The sequence below is a fragment of the Hemiscyllium ocellatum genome, chromosome 4 (genome assembly GCF_020745735.1).
Source record: "Hemiscyllium ocellatum isolate sHemOce1 chromosome 4, sHemOce1.pat.X.cur, whole genome shotgun sequence".
Classification (NCBI taxonomy): domain Eukaryota; kingdom Metazoa; phylum Chordata; class Chondrichthyes; order Orectolobiformes; family Hemiscylliidae; genus Hemiscyllium; species Hemiscyllium ocellatum.
The window spans coordinates 129,307,458-129,325,173 of NC_083404.1; the positions used below are offsets into that span (position 1 = coordinate 129,307,458).

At 43.7% G+C, this 17,716-nt stretch overlaps 1 protein-coding gene across 1 annotated transcript; it reads left to right on the top strand.

Annotated features, from left to right (window-relative positions):
• The first annotated feature begins 405 nt into the window (after positions 1–405).
• On the top strand, positions 406–17,320 carry LOC132815101 (tubulin beta-5 chain-like). The gene is made up of 4 exons (XM_060823862.1): positions 406–560; positions 1,232–1,340; positions 1,533–1,643; positions 16,012–17,320. The coding sequence occupies exons 1-4, from the start codon at positions 504–506 to the stop codon at positions 17,076–17,078; spliced, it is 1,344 nt and encodes a 447-aa protein (XP_060679845.1). The 5' UTR covers positions 406–503; the 3' UTR covers positions 17,079–17,320.
• The last annotated feature ends 396 nt before the right edge of the window (positions 17,321–17,716 follow it).

Sequence of the window (17,716 nt, forward strand, 5' to 3'; positions counted from 1 at the left end):
TGGATAAGAGAAGTTTTCAAGACTATGTAACGAGGGCGTTGACGTGAATGGGATCAGCTAACAGCGACACACACGATGGGCTGAGCGACCTCATTTCTGCACTGTTTTCAATTAAATTCACAACTTGCGTGCAATTGGGGAATGAGGGGCAAATGTTAATGGATGACTATGGTACCCGATGGGGAATTAATTCCGACGTTGATTCGAATGAAAGCTGGCGTTTCGTTTCGAAAACAGAAGACCGAGAATCATATTTCCAGACTGAAGATGTTTCTTTAATGGACTAAAAGTGAACGCTGCCAGGCAGAGAGGGAGATATCCGGACGTGCCCCGCCCTCAGTGAGGGGTTAGGGGGAGGGAAGAGCTGTCCGGATATAAAGGAGGGAGCGAGGCGGCGGGAGGGGACTGAGCCTGGGGGTTAGGGGGTAAGAAGACAGCTGAGAGGCTGGCGGAGGAGCCGAGAAGAGTTTTAAAATAATAAAAAATAAACTTTCAGCAACACAATGCGTGAAATAGTTCATATACAGGCCGGACAATGTGGCAACCAGATCGGAAGCAAGGTGAGGTGAATCTTTGTGCATTCTGTGTGGAACAGAATCCCCCCCCCCCCTTGATCTGGATTTATTGAGGGGCAGGGGGCTGGTTATCTGACTGAATATCTCCCTGGTTTAATGTAGGAAGGCGATTGACGGCTGTGCGTGTTTCCTCACCTCTAATTATTTAGGTTCCTGTGAGACTTTACAGAGTCAGTCAGTGGTCGATTTGAAGGGGACGGTGTAATTATAAAAATAAAATATAGGGAGCTGTGTTTCGAAGCGGCTGCTCTGATTTTATTTTGTTTTTGGCGGGATTGGGGGAGTTTGAAACAGTTCCAAGTAAACCTGTTGGACTATAACCTGCTGTTGTGCGATTTATTTTTTAAAATAAAAAGGTTATCCGGATTAGTTTGTGTATGTCTCTCTTGCTCTCTCTCCCCTCTGAGTCCCAGAGCACAGGGAGTGGCGTGGACTGGATTTCCAGCTGTCTCTAACCTCCACATTCGCTCCTGAGAAACTGTACTCAGTCTGTAACTTAATAAGGTCCCTTTTTTAAAAAGAGGGAAATCAAAACAAAAACGCAATCGTTAAAACCAGACCGGCTTCATGAAAGAAATACAAACTGTTTTCTTTTCCCCTTCATCCAATATTTTTAAAAGCTTAACATAAATTTTTGCTTGTGTTTTTTTTCCCAGTTTTGGGAAGTGATAAGCGATGAACATGGTATCGACCCGGAGGGCAGTTATTTCGGAGATTCTGACTTGCAGCTGGAGAGGATTAATGTCTATTATAACGAAGCGACCTGTGAGTTTCTACTCGATCAGTCCGAGCCTCCAAATCTTAACTTGAGCTGGTTTGTTCCTGAGACACCAACTCTCTCTCTCTCGGGGGAGGGAAATAAACTACTGCCTGTGTATTTTGGGGGGGGGGGGAAGGTGCTTTCATGTTCTACTCTGTTCAAATGCTAACTTTTTAACAAAATACTTTTTTTTTCAGCGCAGAAATATGTCCCCAGGGCCATCTTATTGGATTTGGAGCCGGGGACAATGGACAGTGTCCGATCGGGTAATTTGGGACATCTTTTCAGACCCGATAACTTCATCTTCGGTGAGTAATACTTCCCCGATATCCGCAGCTCCTGGAGCAGGTGGGGGTTTAATCCTCGGAAGTGTGAACACTAACACTGCGCCACAAAACTGACTCCTCAGTGAGTAATCTGTGTATGTCACAGGTCTTTGCAATGCTGCTGTACAAATGACACACTGCGAGGCGATTTGCTGTGGTCTCCCTGACTCTCAGCCCTCGTCCACCGGAAACGATCATACTTCCCCAAATATTGCTGCTAAGAGTTGGAAAAATCACAAGGCAGGGAATAGGTAGACCCCAATGCCGTCTGAGGGATGGGTGGAAAGTTAACAGAACTTAATTTGATGTGTTGGAGATTATAAGGATCAGAGAATCCTTGGTGAGAGAGAGAGAGCGAGCAAGTTAATGTTTTGAATCTAGATGGCACTTCTTCATAGCTGATTTCAGACTTTGTTTTCAGTACAGATTCCATCATCTGCAGTAATTTGCTCCTACACTAATTCCCAATAGATTTTATTGCAAATCAGTCCTTTGATTGTTCATGGGATGTGGACATTCCTATCTCAGCCAAGTTTATGGCCATCCCTGCTGTGTTCAAGGGTACATTCTTGAATCAGTGCAGCACTTGGGGTTTAGAAATACCTGCTGTGCTGTTCCAGAATTTTAGCCTAGTGTCAGTGAAGTAATGGCGATCATAATCCACATCAAGATGTTGACTTAAATGTTTCATTGAAATTATAGTATTTTACTTTCAGTCTAAAATGAAAGCAACAAATGCTAATACTCCTCAGACTCTGGAAGCATCTGTGGAGAGACTCAGTTAATGTTTAGTTAAGTTTATTTTAGATTTGAAACATTCTGTTACTCCCACCACTGCTGCAATGCTTGCTGTGTTTCTCCAGGGCACGTTGGTGAATTGCTTTCATTGACTTCAAAAACTCCCTAAGGCACGGAAAGATGATCTTGAGATCAGAGGGGTTAGCATTGAAGCAATGGTCTGATTTGCTTTTATGCAAGGGTCTATGACGCAGAGAATTCACTGCAACATTTTATATACCATATCAGGGCAGAAAAAGGCCAGTCAGCCCATATGTTCTGCTGGTGTTAATTTCCCTCCTTTGTTCTAAATCACCCAACAGACTCTCATAGGAATACGAGGAGGCCATTCAGCCTTTCAAACCTGTTCTCATTCAGTAAGATCATGGTTGAGCTGTAACTGAACTGCATATCTGCTTCATACTATTGGATATTGAAATTGATACCTTTTGGATGAAAAATGTATACTTTAGTTACTTGGAGAAGTTCCAAGTTTTTGTACCCTCTGTGTGTTCATATCTTTACTCTTGAAAGATCAGATTCCATTTGTGTACAGTCCATTGCCTAACCACCAGAATTAGATTATTTTTATCTTGCCTGAATTTGAATCTGTAATTTAACCCTTTGGAATCCAGTATCATTCTGCTAAATCTGTACTGAACTTGAAAATTAAGCTTCTGAAGGTGTGGCTTCCAGATCTGAGTTGGCATCCAGTCTAACCAAAGCTTTAACTGAAACAATTTATACTCTTTTTTTTGTTCTCGTCCTCTGGATAAATTCAACAGTTTCATGAATCCTTTTATTGCATTCTGTGTACTTTACTATAATGTAGGCACCTGGAATAGTATACCGTCCTGCACAATCTCTTTAACCTCCATTCTTATTTTTTTGTGTACGGTATCTTATCTTTGTTAACTAAATTTGCATACACTGAAATCCGTTTGCTGTGATTTGCCCATTCACTTAATCTAACACTTCTGTGAAACTGCTTTATTTGTCCTTCTGCTCCTTTAATTCTGTTTTATCTAATTTCAACTGCATCTCAGGCACTTTCTACAGTCTCTGGTATGTATTTCAAAAAGTAATCGGCCTAACTTGTGAAAAAGGCCCAATGAACTGTTCAAATTACATTCTCCGTAACATTGAGCCGGTCAATGATTGGACGTTCCACTGTAAGGGAGAAGGTCCATTGCAGATTACCCTTTGTGGTGATCCCCACATTTTGACCATCACACATGTGCATACCCTTCTTCCCAGCACCCTGCCCACCCAGTCTGAGACTCGTGTAGAGAATGTTGCTGGAGTGACCTATTTATAACAGACCAGTGGGCCATTCAGCTGAAATAGTCCATGCTGGTCTTTAGAATCCACATGAGTTTCTTCTGTGTATCAATATTTTTCCATTGCTTTGTCCTTTGTTTATTCAGCTTCCCTTTAACTGCATCTAGCTATTCACCTTGGTCAGTGAATGCTACATTCTAACTTTACTGGATAAAGATTTTACTTCTGAATTTCTTATTGGAGGTATTGATAGTAGTCATAAGGATGTACAGCATGGAAACTGACCCTGCAATCCAACTTGTCCATGCCAACCAGATATCCGAACCTACTCTAGTCCTATTTGCCAGCATTTAACCAATACCCCACTAAACCCTTCCTATTCATATACCTGCTGAAAGTGTGTTGCTGGTTAAAGCACAGCAGGTTAGGCAGCATCCAAGGAACAGGAAATTCGACGTTTCGGGCCAGAGCCCTTCCCGATGAAGGGCTCTGGCCCGGAACGTCGAATTTCCTGTTCCTTGGATGCTGCCTAACCTGCTGTGCTTTAACCAGCAACACACTTTCAGCTCTGATCTCCAGCATCTGCAGACCTCACTTTTACTATTCATATACCTATCCAGATGCCTTTTAAATGCTGCAGTCATACCAGCCTCCACTTCCTCTAACAGCTCATTCTATGCACCAACCTATGTATGAAGAAGTTGCCCCTTGGGTCCCTTTTATATCTTGCCCCCTCACCCTAAACCTATGACCTCCACTTCTAGGACAGTACTGTGAGATAAACCTTGCATTTTGGAGCAGTGTTCAATGCTTGTCAGAAACTCCTTGCTTCAAGTTTTGACCTGCTTTACCACAATTTGATAGAGTCCCTCTTTAACTGGATTTGACCACAGAGAGCAGCAATTTTTTTTGTGTGTGAAATAAACACCTCTGCAACCACTCAATGTGTCCTCCACATTCCAAAACAAGACACTTAAATAACTGTCAATTTCATATCATTAATGAGCAATTGCTGGAGGGTGGTATGAATTGAATTGAGGTTGGCTCTCGACCTTCTGACCATGCAGTCCCACTCTTCAAGTCGCACATCTCATCTTGATGATGTCTTTTTTTTTCTTTTTCTTTTCTTATTGTCACTGGGTCAAAATCCTGGAAAAGGACAGCAGCAGTTCAAGGTGGCTCACCAGGAGTGGTGATGAATGTTAACTGTGCCAATGACCATTCTCTTGACTGGTTTGTTATAGCTGATCTGTAGAATGACCTAAAATAGCTCTAGTTCCAGTTACCAAAGGTCCAAGTTATACTTCACCAGTAAGGTTTTCCTTTTCCAACCAATCTAAAATAGAAACCAACTTGAATAATGGTGAGAGCTCCACTGGACCCGAAACCTCAACTCTGCTTTCTCTCTCTGGTTCCGCCAGAGCTGTTGAAGTTCGAAGTTACTGGAAAAACTCCAGTATTTGCAGTCCATAGTTTTGTTTTCATAATGTTCCAATTTTTAGCTGGCTCAGTGGCACAATGGTTAGCACTACTGCCTCAAGTGCCAGGGACCTCAGTTCAATTCCAACCTCAGGCACCTGTCTGTGTGGAGTTTGCACATTCTCCCCTGTGTCTGTGTGGGTCCAAAGATGTGCAGGTTAAGTGACTTGGCCATGCCAAATTGCCCATGGTGTTTAGGGATATGTGGGTTAGATGCATTAGTTGGAGGTAAATATCGGATAATAAAGTTGGGAAATGTCTTCAGAGCGTTGGTGTGGACTTGTTGGCCGAAGGGCCTGTTTTCGCACTGTAGGGATTCTATGATGTGAAACAGGACTTCCCTCTGAATTTTATCTCGGGGGGAAAAAGAAATTAATCTTCGTTGGGATGAAGTTGATATTTGATTACACCACATCACTGTCTGGGAACATTAAAAGTAAAAATAAGCTTGAAATATGTTGTAAATTTGGGATGAAGGTGAATTATTTTCATGTCATGTCGCTAATTATAGCATCCAATTGCAGTGATTCTAACTTCATTAAAAGTGCAATCTACAGCTTACTGGCTGCAAAATGTAGAAATGAGTCTAATACCAAATGGAGATGTCCTATTTCAAAAACGCATAAGTTTTTGATCTTTCTGTAATTAGTCTGAGCTTTCTGTACTGAATGGAGACCCAATTTGTTTAGACAGGATGGCGTCCTGCAGGCTGTTTTAATAGTTGAAAAAAGCTGTAGTCGCTGATGTTAGGCCACCTTGTGTTGAAACTGCATTGTCTGTAGCTCATGGCACAGTGAGAAACTTCAAGTCCGTTAACTGCTCAGTGTTCCAGAGGTGGTGTCTTGCTTTCTGTTCTCTACAAATATAGGCATCAGTAGAGAGGACAAATGACATCATTGCAAAGGATTGAGGCAGTTTTTCATGCCTTTGACCCTAGTGTTCTGAAGCTTGTGCTTAAGATAATTTTTTTTAAAAAATCTGTCAGGTTGCAGTATGGCAGCTGTTTGTAGCTTGACCTGCCTCTTTGTAGAACTGGTGGGGATAGTTTATAGGATTTACATTAAGTGTAATGTATCATTCTTAGCCTGTAGAAGCCAGATGGCAACTAAAATGTTAATGGTAGGAGGATTTTTTTTTGGGTGTTACTAAGTTCATAACTGTGCCAGAGGATTTGAGTAAACACCATCTCTGAACAGACAGTTGGAAATCAGTTGGCCAGTGCAATGAGATGATTCAGCTGTAATGACCACATACTTTTTTTTTAACAGCCATAGACCTCTCTCTCTTTCTTTTGAAAAGTGTCTGAGCTCCAGTGTGGCTGATCCCAGCAGTAGTGTTCAGCTTGTTCAGCAGAGTGGCTGTGACCTCAGTCAGCAGACTCGGCAGTTTATTGTCTGGAGTTCAGATCATTTAGGAAAGCTGAAAAGGCAAATAACAGGAAAACAAAGATTAGCCTCTTAATGTTGTTTTTGGTCTGATATCACAGAATAGCAATGTTGTAGAGTAGAATTCTATCTAAAAATGTCTAAAGTTCCATTTGTGTCGACCTCACATGAGGACCTGATCTCATTCTGCCTTGTGGAAGGATATTCCACTCAAAGGGCCCAACCTCCTCTAGTATTTCTATTGCTTATACTTGGTGTTTAAAATGTTAAGATCAGGAAACGGTGCAGGAACCGATCTCTTGGCACACCAAGACTGCTGAGACACGATGCTTTTCTAAATTTAACCTTTTTTTGCTTCTGTAGTTTGTATCCCTCTACAGTATTCCCTGTCTATTTCTATATCTATCAAGATACTCTTAAATGTTGCTATTGTATCTGCCTCCACAACTTCCTCTGTCAATGCATTCAGGCACATTTTGCCCCTTTTTTTTGTTTTATTTAAAAAAACTTTCCTCTCATTTTAAACTTGCACCTGTTTACATTGAACTATGTCCCCTAGTAATTTCACCTCTACCCTGGAAGACTCTGACTATACATTGTGTCGATGCCTCTTGTAATCTTAAAATTCTACTGGGTCACCCCTCATTCTTTTGACTTTCAAATGAAAGCAATCAAAGTTTGTCCAGTTCTCGAATGTCCCCAAACCAGCAATATCCTGGTAAATGGTTTCTGTTTCCTCCCACATCCTCCTGATAGTGTGGTGACTAGAACTGTACACTGTTTCAAATGTGGCTGGAACTAGTCATACAGCTGCAACATGACTTGCAAATTTTCATACTGTACCCCAACCAATGTAGGCAACGTGCCATGTTGTCACTTTCAGGGAACTTGGCATCTGTATGCCTAGATTCCCTTTGCTGCTAAAGGTTCTGCCATTTCCCTCCTCTGTTGATCTTACAAAAAGCATCCTCTCTAAGTTGTTGACATTAAATTCCATGTGACATTTTTTTTGTGGCTAAGTCTCCAACCTCTCTATCATCTGGCAATCCTCCACAGCTCCCCTAATGTTTGTATCCTCCAGACTTGCCAATCAGGCTACCTGCATTCTCCTCCAATCGTTTATTAAAAATATAATCGGGTCCCAGCACTGACCCCTAGGGCATCTGTAATGCTCAGCAGGCAGCCCTTCCATTTGACTGCATTCATTGGGCTAGTTTAGTTGCCACCGAATCAGAATCCTTTTGTCTTATGGTTCCTAAAGGCTGCACCATCTGCTGCAAGTCCTACATTGCCTAGCCCTGGCCAGGTTGGTTAGTGGGGCATGTGCCATACAGTCCCATTGTTTGTTATGCCCCTGGCTTCACTCCTGCTTGTGCTTTGCTGCCACACTCTTATTTACCTACAAACCATTCACTCAAAGCCACCGGCCAAGTTGGACCCTTTGTGAAACTGCAGACAGATTTTGCACGTATGCCAACAAGGCTGGGTTTCCATTACCTACTGGTGATTGTAGATCTGTTCTCCAAATGGGTTGAGGCTTTTCCCACCAAGGATGATGCTAGGGCAGTTATTAAACACTTACTGAGGGATAGGATTCCTAGATGTAGCGTCCCTGGGTCTACTGACAGTGATAAAAGGTACTCATTTCACTTTTGTGATCGTTAAAGCTATTAGTAAGGCTCTGGGAATTTCCTGGCAACATATTCCTTATCGGGCACAGTCCTGTTATGTGGAAAGCAGCAATGGCACCCTTAAAACAGCCCGTATTAAGCTATCACGGGATATGGGCTTACCCAGGCCTGAAGCTCTGTCCCTTGCTCTATATTCCATTTAGAATCAGGTTAACCAAACAATGACCTCCTTGAAAGTGGAGTTGCAGGTAGATAGGATAATGGTATGCTTTCCTTTATTGGTCAGAGTATTGAGTACAGGAGTTGGGAGGTCATGTTGCGGCTGTACAGGACATTGGTTAGGCCACTGTTGGAATACTGCATGCAGTTCTGGTCTCCTTCCTATTGGAAAGATGTTGTGAAACTTGAAAGGGTTCAGAAAAGATTTACAAGGATGTTGCCAGTGTTGGAGGATTTGAGCTATAGGGAGAGACTGAACAGGCTGGGGCTGTTTTCCCTGGAGCATCGGAGGTTGAGGGGTGACCTTCTAGAGGTTTACAAAATTGAGGGGCATGGATAGGGTAAATAGACAGCCTTTTCCCTGGGGTCGGGGAGTCCAGGGCATAGGTTTAGGGTGAGAGGGGAAAGATGAGACCTAAGCGGCAACCTTTTCACACACAGGGTGGTATATGTATGGAATGAGCTGCCAGAGGATGTGGTGGAGACTGGTACAATTGCAGCATTTAAGAGGCCTTTGGATTGGTGTATGAATAGGAAGGGTTTGGAGGGATATGGGCCGTGTGCTAGCAGGTGGGACTAGATTGGGTTGGGATATCTGGTTGGCATGGACAGGTTGGACGGAAGGGTCTGTTTCCATGCTGTACATCTCTGACTCTCTGACTACAACAGGTCTCACTCTCTCTCTTTTTGAGATTTTAAATGGGCAGACCCATGCCTCCTGTGCTCTCTTCTGATGTGACTCTGCTCTTGACACAGAGCCTTTGATTATACTAAGGCCCTAAGGAGTGAGACCTGTTAGAGTTACCCAGAGCTTCAGGCCTGGGTAAGCCCATATCCCGTGATAGCTTAATACGGGCTGTTTTAAGGGTGCCATTGCTGCTTTCCACATAACAGGACTGTGCCCAATAAGGAATATGTTGCCAGGAAATTCACAAAGCCTCACTATAGCTTTAATGACCACAGAAGTGAAATGAGTACATTTTATCACTGTCAGTAGACCCAGGGACGCTACATCTAGGAATCCTATCCCTCAGTAAGTGTTTAACAACTGCCCTAGCATCATCCTTGGTGGGAAAAGCCTCAACCCATTTGGAGAACAGATCTACAATCACCAGTAGGTAATGGAAACCCAGCCTTGTTGGCATACGTGCAAAATCTGTCTGCAGTTTCACAAAGGGTCCAACTTGGCCGGTGGCTTTGAGTGAATGGTTTGTAGGTAAATAAGAGTGTGGCAGCAAAGCACAAGCAGGAGTGAAGCCAGGGGCATAACAAACATGGGACTGTATGGCACATGCCCCACTAACCAACCTGGCCAGGGCTAGGCAATGTAGGACTTGCAGCAGATGGTGCAGCCTTTAGGAACCATAAGACAAAAGGATTCAGATTCGGTGGCAACTAAACTAGCCCAATGAATGCACTCAAATGGAGGGGCTGTCAGCCAAGCATTATGGATGTCCTCTAAAAGATCAGGAACAATGGGAAGCTGGTGTAATTTTAGGGGGATGTAAAACTTGCATATTTGGGTTAGTAGCAGCCACCTGAGTGGTCCTATCAGCAAAAGCATTATCCCCAGTGGCCGTGTGTGCAGTGCATTGATGACAGCTACAGCCAAAGGGAGGGGAATGGCCTTAAAAGATTATTAAAGCTGATCACGATGTAAGGGTTTACCTGAAGTGATGAAACCCCTAGCTTAAAGAGGCCCCTAAATCTTTCACCATTCCAAAAGCATAATGGGAATCAGTATAAATGTTAACGGACTTTCCAGGAGCTAAGATGCATGCCCATGTAAGAGCAAAAGGCTCCTCTACCTGCGTTGAAGTACTGTTAGGGAGTGCTGCAGATTCGAGGACTTCAGATGATGTTTAGACAGCACAGCCTGCCACGGTCATGTGATCTGAATGCTCCTCCTATAGGCAATCTGTGAAAAAGACCATATAAGATTTTCCAGAGGGTTTTCTGAAAGGTCTGAGTGAAAGGTAACAACATGGATGGTGTATAAACAGTCAGGTTACCCTAAAGGAGTTGGTGATGGGAAGGAGGGTAGTGGGATTCAAAGGTGGGGCACAGCGCAGAATAAGATTAGTGGGAGAGTAGAATGACCTCCCAGCCTGTATGTCTGGAAGCAGTAAAATGTTGGGTAGCTGCAGAGTTCAGTAGCAGGGAAACCGAACATGGAACAAAAACCGTGCAATGGATGATCCAGCACAAGGAAGGTGGACTTTTCAACCATTACCAAGGCAGTTGCTGCAGCTCACAAACCCTCCAGCATTCCCCTTACACCAGGAAGCAACTGGACAGAGTAAAAGATGACAGTGCTGGAGATCTCCATGCATTTGTCAGAATTGCAGAGGCATAACCCTTCCTCTCAGCAACATAAAGTTGAAACAGCTGTGAATAATCCAAAAGACCCCAAAGCAAGTGCAGAGCTCAATACAGACTTCAGTTGTTCAAAAGCCTGTCATTTCAGGGTCCACTGCAGCCTCAATGGTTTCGAAGGTGAAGACACACCTCTCAAAGGTGCAGTAATCTCTCAAAGATCAGGAATCCAATTCCTCTAGTCATTTCTGGGGATAGCAAATTACAAGTTCAGGACATGTTTGGGAGGGAGGGAGATTTGTGATGGCCTTTTGAGTGATCAACAGCAAGTGTCCTCGTACCCAGCAATTATTGTGAAACCTAAGGAATGAACAGTGGGTTGGCAGAGCTGCATCTCATCCACAGAAACCTTGTGTCCATCCTGTACCAAGCACTGAAGCAGGGAAACGGTATCTTGCATGCAGGCATCAGATGAAGTGGAAACAACGAGAAAATAATCAGCACATTGAACAAGGATGCTGTTGCAAGGCATGTGGAGGATCTCGAGCACACTGAACAGTGGGGCTTTCCATATACTCTTGGGGAAGCAGAGTCCATGTGTACTGACAGTCGGCACCTTTTGGTGACTATCAGAGGACAACTTTCAACCACAGAAAAACAAGTGGCTGAGGCAGGGAGGATGGTGAGAATAGCATTAGTGTCAGGGACTACAGGGGAGCAAGGAACAACAGTGTTGACAGCCCATAGATTAATGCAAGGTGTCAGGTTTGCCAGGTTTTAGCACAGGCAAAATTTGGGATATTGCAGGGGCTGTGTGTAGGAACCAGGACACTCTGTTCCAGAAGGGAACTGGAAGCCAATTGGAGTAAAGGCTGCACATCCTGCAAGAGGCAGTCAGAAATACCTCCAGATTTGTAAAAGCTAATTATAAAAGGGAAAAGCTCACTATGTTGGACCTGGAGCATCCCACGGACCTCCACGTGGGTCCAAGGCTTGTCAAGTCGTGTGTGTCCTATCGTTATTCTAGACAATTGTGCCATGAGATGACCCCTTGGGGGTGGGACTCAGTAGGTGGTACAGAAGCAGCACTGGGCTCAGCACCCACCTGCTCAGTCTCCAGTGGTAATGAAGGCACCAATCTCCTCCATAAGGGACTTGGGGTCAAAGTGAAACTGGGATTTGGGGGTACGGAGGGCAGTAAGGCAGGGGGGTGCAAAGGGAACAGGAGGAGGGTGTTTGGAGGATCGGTGGGGTCCTTTAGCAATGTCTTACATTTTTTCAAGACATGAGCATTTAGTTATGATCGCAGGTGGAATCGCCACACCCACCCTGAATGTTGACCGACCAATAATCTTATCTAATTTTAAACCCACAAGGCTAATTCCCATGGGACCACCCATGTAGATCAAAGGAATGATAGAACAGCTATCACCCGTTTCCCTCCAAATGTCAGCCGGTGAGCCCAGAGGTATCAGCAGTTTCCTAACTCCTTCTTGCACGTCACATATTTACCGTGGTGCTGCAGAGTCCTTTTCAAAGGTCCCAGATGTTGCAGGCCACCCCTCACAGTAGGACGAGGTAACCTCCTCCCCGGGGACAGTCTGTCGCTGTCAATCATAAGTGTCACTTAAACAGAGCAGACAGCAAAGCAAAAACACAAGGACAAGGACACACGGAAGCAGAGATGGACACCAGAAGGTGGGATCCTGGCCAACAACTCGAGGCAACTGCTGCCAAATTAATCACAAAGTCAGGCGCAGTCTCCTTCAACCCAATATTGCCTCAGTGCATCTCAACAGCCCATAGCTTAACAGGGAACCCAGCTCCCTGCACACACTTGTTGGCTCAGGAGGAACTGCCAGGGTGGCTTTGGAGGAGTCTCCAAACACCCTTTATTGCTGCCACACTTTGCTAGTGGCTCCAGGTGTAGTTATCTGATTCTTAATAAGCAAAGCTAAAACTACTAGCCTCCATCGCCACAGCCCAGTCCTAGCCAGTCCAGCTTGTGGCTGAGGGAAACACTGCCAACGGTGAAGACAACTCCTGCTTTGTTGCAAAAAAAAACAAACCTGCTGACTGAGGAAATATCGTCTGCCATCACTTCACAAACTAAACCCATCTGCTCCAGGAGTTTGTACAAAATAGGGAGAAAATCAAAGGGGGGGGGCACAGGGAATGTCAGGAAATTTCCTGAAATAGAGATCCTGCCGACTCGCCAACTATTGGGGACGAAATGAATTATGCAGTGGGTGACTCCCTCCTAGTGGTCCAATTTAGAGGAACAATGAGTCATGCCACGCAAGTCTTGTTATTGACTGATTATTTGTGAACTCACGAGGAGAGACAAGTTGACCTAATGGTCACAGTCATTCTGTGATACAGTTGTGTGAATTATATAGGTTACAATCACTTAATTAGCAAACTGTTAATTGAAGTATAATGAGCAAGTAGGCACTTTGCCCAACACTAGCCCCAGTCATGTAGTGTCTGGACAGTGCAAGTTAGTAGCTGTTAAGCAAGTGTTAGTATTAAAAAGTTTTTCTTGTAAAAGAACACTCCCATGCTGGGAAAGAGTTTCACTGAGGCATTAATACAGCTGCAAGGTCACCATCTCACTGAGCCTGGGAATATATAAGCTTAACAAGCAGACACTAATGATATTTGTAATGGTTTCCAGGCTTTTAATATGTGACAAGATGGTTGCTTTAGTTGGAACAAATCTCCCAGTCCTGTATCCATCTTGCCAGCTGTGTCCCATGTGTATCAACCTGCCATTTTCAAGACTATCTATGGACTTTAGACAATGCTCTGCCCTCATCCATTGTGTTTGAGGAAGTGACAAATCAAGTTTCTGAGACACTAACACCTCTGCTCAATGCCATGCTGTCTGTTGCAACCAAGTCAATAATTTTCCAAATGTGAGTAAATCTTGTGTTTAAGAATCTGCTCCAATAATTTCCCTATCACTGATGTAATGCTCACCAGTCTGTACTTCTAAAGAAAGGAACAAAAGTTATTTTGTAGCCTTCCGGGATCTCTCCTGTCACTAAAGATTCAAAGATTTTTGAATGAAACCCTTGTAACTTCCTTGCCTGCTTCTCTCTCAGCATTCTGGGATCGATCCCTTCCAGCCCTGGGGACTGGTCTACCTTAATGCTTTTCAAAACACCCAACACCGACTTGTCTATTGACATATCATAGAAAATCACTGTACACCTCCTGAGACTCTTATGTCTCTTTAATACCAATGCAAATCTTCATTAAAGATCTCACCCACTGTCTCCTGGCACCAAATAAATATCCTCCTTTGTTCTTGAGTGAGCCTACCCTTTCCCAATAGCATTATATTATTTTAAAAAAACTTAGGATTTCCTTGATTCTGTTCACTAAAGACAGCCCCTTTTTAGCCCTCCCAATTCCCTGTTCAAATTCTTTCCTGCTATCTTTATATTCAAAAGCACTGCCTGTCTTCAGTACCCTACACGTTATGCACGCCCCCTTTTTTCCACTAAGTTCTCAATTTCTGTTGAATCTTGCTATCCTTATCCTCCTCTTCCATGGGAACATACTTGTCCTGATAAACTGGACTTTAAAAGATTTCCACATGTCAGATGTGAAATTTACCTTCAAACCACTGCCGTGAATCTACATTCTCCAGTTCCTGGAGCAGGAGAGTTGATATTTTTGGTCATAAGCCCTTCATCAGGAATGTGGGGCCCCACCTTCCTAATGAAGGGCTTATGCCTGAAACATTGACTCTCCTGCTGCTCACGTGCTGCCTGACCTGCTGTTTGTCCAGCACCTCACCTTTTTTTTGACTGATCTCTAGCATCTGCAATCCTCACCTTTTTTTTTTCTCTCCCATTCTCCAGTTCCTGCCTACTATTGTTGTAGCTAGCCTTCCCACAGTTTAACACTTGCACCCGAGGATTACTCTTTCCTTTTCCATAAGTAACTTAAATTCACAGAATTGTTATCTCGTTTCTTGAAATGATTCCACCATTGAAACTGATCACCTGGCCAGGCTCACTTCCCCAAATCGAAGTTGAATGTGCCCCCTTCCCAAGTTGGACTGTTCACATACTGTTTCAAAAACCAGTCCTGGAAACACAACAAACTCTACTACCTAAGCATGTGGCATTAAGAATCCAAGTCAAATAGAGTTTGAAAAGGAGAAAGTGAGGACTGCAGATGCTGGAGATCAGAGCTGAAAGTGTTGCTGGAAAAGCACAGCAGGTCAGGCAGCATCCAAGGAGCAGGAGAGTCGACATTTCAGGCCTTAGCCCTTCTTCAGGAAAGCTAGAGTTTGAAAACCACTACTGTTGTTTCCTTAATCTGATCACTTCTTCCTCCTATTACCTGCTGGCTGTTGGGAGGCCTGTAGTACAATTGCACCCTTCATATTCCTGAACTCTGTCCATGTAAGTCCTGATTTTCAACTTCCTACGGAACTCCCATTGCAGGGACTCTTCTTTCTGCCAATGTTTTGTACCAATACAGACTACTACCTCTGGCTGCTCCCCCTACACTTTAGAATATCCTGTGCCAACACAAACATCCTTCTCGGTCTCACCAGGGTGATAGACTTGTGGTCATAAACACCTATTTATTTGTGCGCTGACAGTAAGAATCCCCTAGCACTAGAGCTCACCCCCACTCCACTCTCCCTGCTGTCCAACAGTGCCAGTGTGGTGCCACTGATCTGCAACTTTTCCTTAAAGACCAAGCTGTGCGCACACAGTTGCTGCTACTGTTCTGAGCATTTACATTACCTAATAACTTGAACACCCAGAAATGCATTCCAAAAAGCACTGTATTTGGGAAAAGAATTTTCAAACAGTGAAGGACTCTACTGAAGGTAGGTAACCTACTTCGTCCCACAGTACAATTTTTGGTTCCATCGGTGTGAGTGGAATAGATTTGGGGTTTTGTTGTCACCTTCACTTCCATCCTGTTTTCTTAAAACACACACACAGGAAATTACTAAACTGGACTTTTTAAACCAGCTGAGCCAGTGAGTCCAGGTTGGCAGTGAAACTGCTGTGATGTGAAGGTGATGGCAGAAATTGATGCATGAAATTGCTTTTTGTGTTGACATTTGGAACAAAGTTTTACAGAACAACCACTTGTGGTCGTGAAAATGTAATTTTGAGGTTTTTCTTTCTTCTCTGAATAGAAGTGCAACTCTAGTATTAATTGGCTCAACTCAACCTGTACAACATTTTTGCATTTTTTTGTTTCTTGTTCCTATCTGTCTAATAGGACAAACTGGTGCAGGAAATAACTGGGCCAAAGGACACTACACGGAAGGTGCTGAACTGGTTGACTCTGTGATGGATGTACTGAGAAAAGAATGTGAGAATTGTGACTGCCTGCAAGGGTTTCAACTCACCCACTCGCTGGGAGGTGGCACAGGCTCTGGAATGGGCACTCTCCTCATTAGCAAGATCCGTGAAGAATATCCTGATAGAATCATGAACACCTTCAGTGTCATGCCATCTCCGAAAGTATCAGACACTGTTGTTGAGCCTTATAATGCCACGTTGTCAGTTCACCAGTTAGTTGAGAACACAGATGAAACTTACTGCATTGACAACGAGGCCCTGTATGATATCTGTTTCCGTACTCTCAAACTCACCACTCCAACATATGGAGATCTGAACCATCTGGTGTCCGCAACCATGAGCGGAGTGACCACATCTCTGCGGTTCCCTGGCCAGCTGAACGCGGATCTGAGGAAACTGGCTGTGAACATGGTGCCCTTCCCTCGGTTGCACTTCTTTATGCCTGGTTTTGCCCCTCTGACTGCCCGGGGCAGTCAACAGTACCGCACTCTTTCAGTCGCTGAGCTCACCCAACAGATGTTCGATGCCAAAAACATGATGGCGGCCTGTGACCCACGTCATGGACGTTATCTGACTGTTGCCACTGTGTTCCGAGGTGCCATGTCAATGAAGGAAATAGATGAGCAGATGCTTGCAGTTCAGAACAAGAACAGCAGCTACTTTGTGGAATGGATTCCCAACAACGTCAAAGTGGCCGTTTGTGACATTCCACCCCGGGGACTCAAAATGGCCTCCACCTTCATCGGGAACAGTACAGCCATTCAAGAGCTCTTCAAACGAATCTCTGAACAGTTTTCAGCCATGTTCCGTAGAAAGGCTTTCCTGCACTGGTTCACTGGTGAAGGAATGGACGAAATGGAGTTCTGTGAAGCTGAAAGCAATATGAATGACCTGGTGTCCGAGTACCAGCAATATCAAGATGCAACAGCTGATGAAGGTGAGGATTTTGACGTGGATGAGGAAGAACTGGATGAGGCTCAGTGAAACAACTGATACTTGTCAAAATGTTGACAAATGCAAAACATTGAAAAGTGTTTTTTTTTCTCTCTGGGTTAAGATATAATACTCTCTCTAAAGTTACTTTTGTCTATCACCAAAGTGCCTTTGTCAATGTGATTTAACAATTGTAAGAAACTGAAGTTCAATGAATATTGATCCACTAGTTACTTCCAATGAACAAGATGGCAATTGTTTTGTATTAGATTCAATTAAAAAGCTACAATGTTTGTTTGTGCTTGTTCTGTTATCTTCAGAATGTTGGTGCCTTTTTTAACCTTGACAGTGACCTAGATTCTTAAAATTTATACCAAAGGCTCTTACTAATATTTCAGTGGCACTTTTTATCCTCACTCCTGGTTTGACACAGTAATATGTCCTATATGTTGACATAGGCAGCCATTTGACTCGAAGTAGAAGATATTCAGAGTTCTAAAGTCACAACTCCAGGAAAGTATTGATTTTTTTTTTAAACTCCAGGCTTTTGCTCCTGCTGTTGTGCCAATTCTTAAATTAGTAGCAGGGATTTCTTAAAATAACTGACACTGCTTTCTGCAATTTGGGGGAAAATCACCTGAGCAAATGTCTGAATTGATTTTATTTCACATCCCTTCTACTTCCATTGC

Excerpts from the sequence above, each read along its gene's own strand:
- LOC132815101 (XM_060823862.1), top strand. The coding sequence starts at position 504 with ATGCGTGAAATAGTTCATATACAGGCCGGACAATGTGGCAACCAGATC. Across the intron at positions 561-1,231 it reads GCAACCAGATCGGAAGCAAG|TTTTGGGAAGTGATAAGCGA; the intron begins GTGAGGTGAATC and ends TTTTTTTCCCAG. Across the intron at positions 1,341-1,532 it reads CTATTATAACGAAGCGACCT|CGCAGAAATATGTCCCCAGG; the intron begins GTGAGTTTCTAC and ends TTTTTTTTTCAG.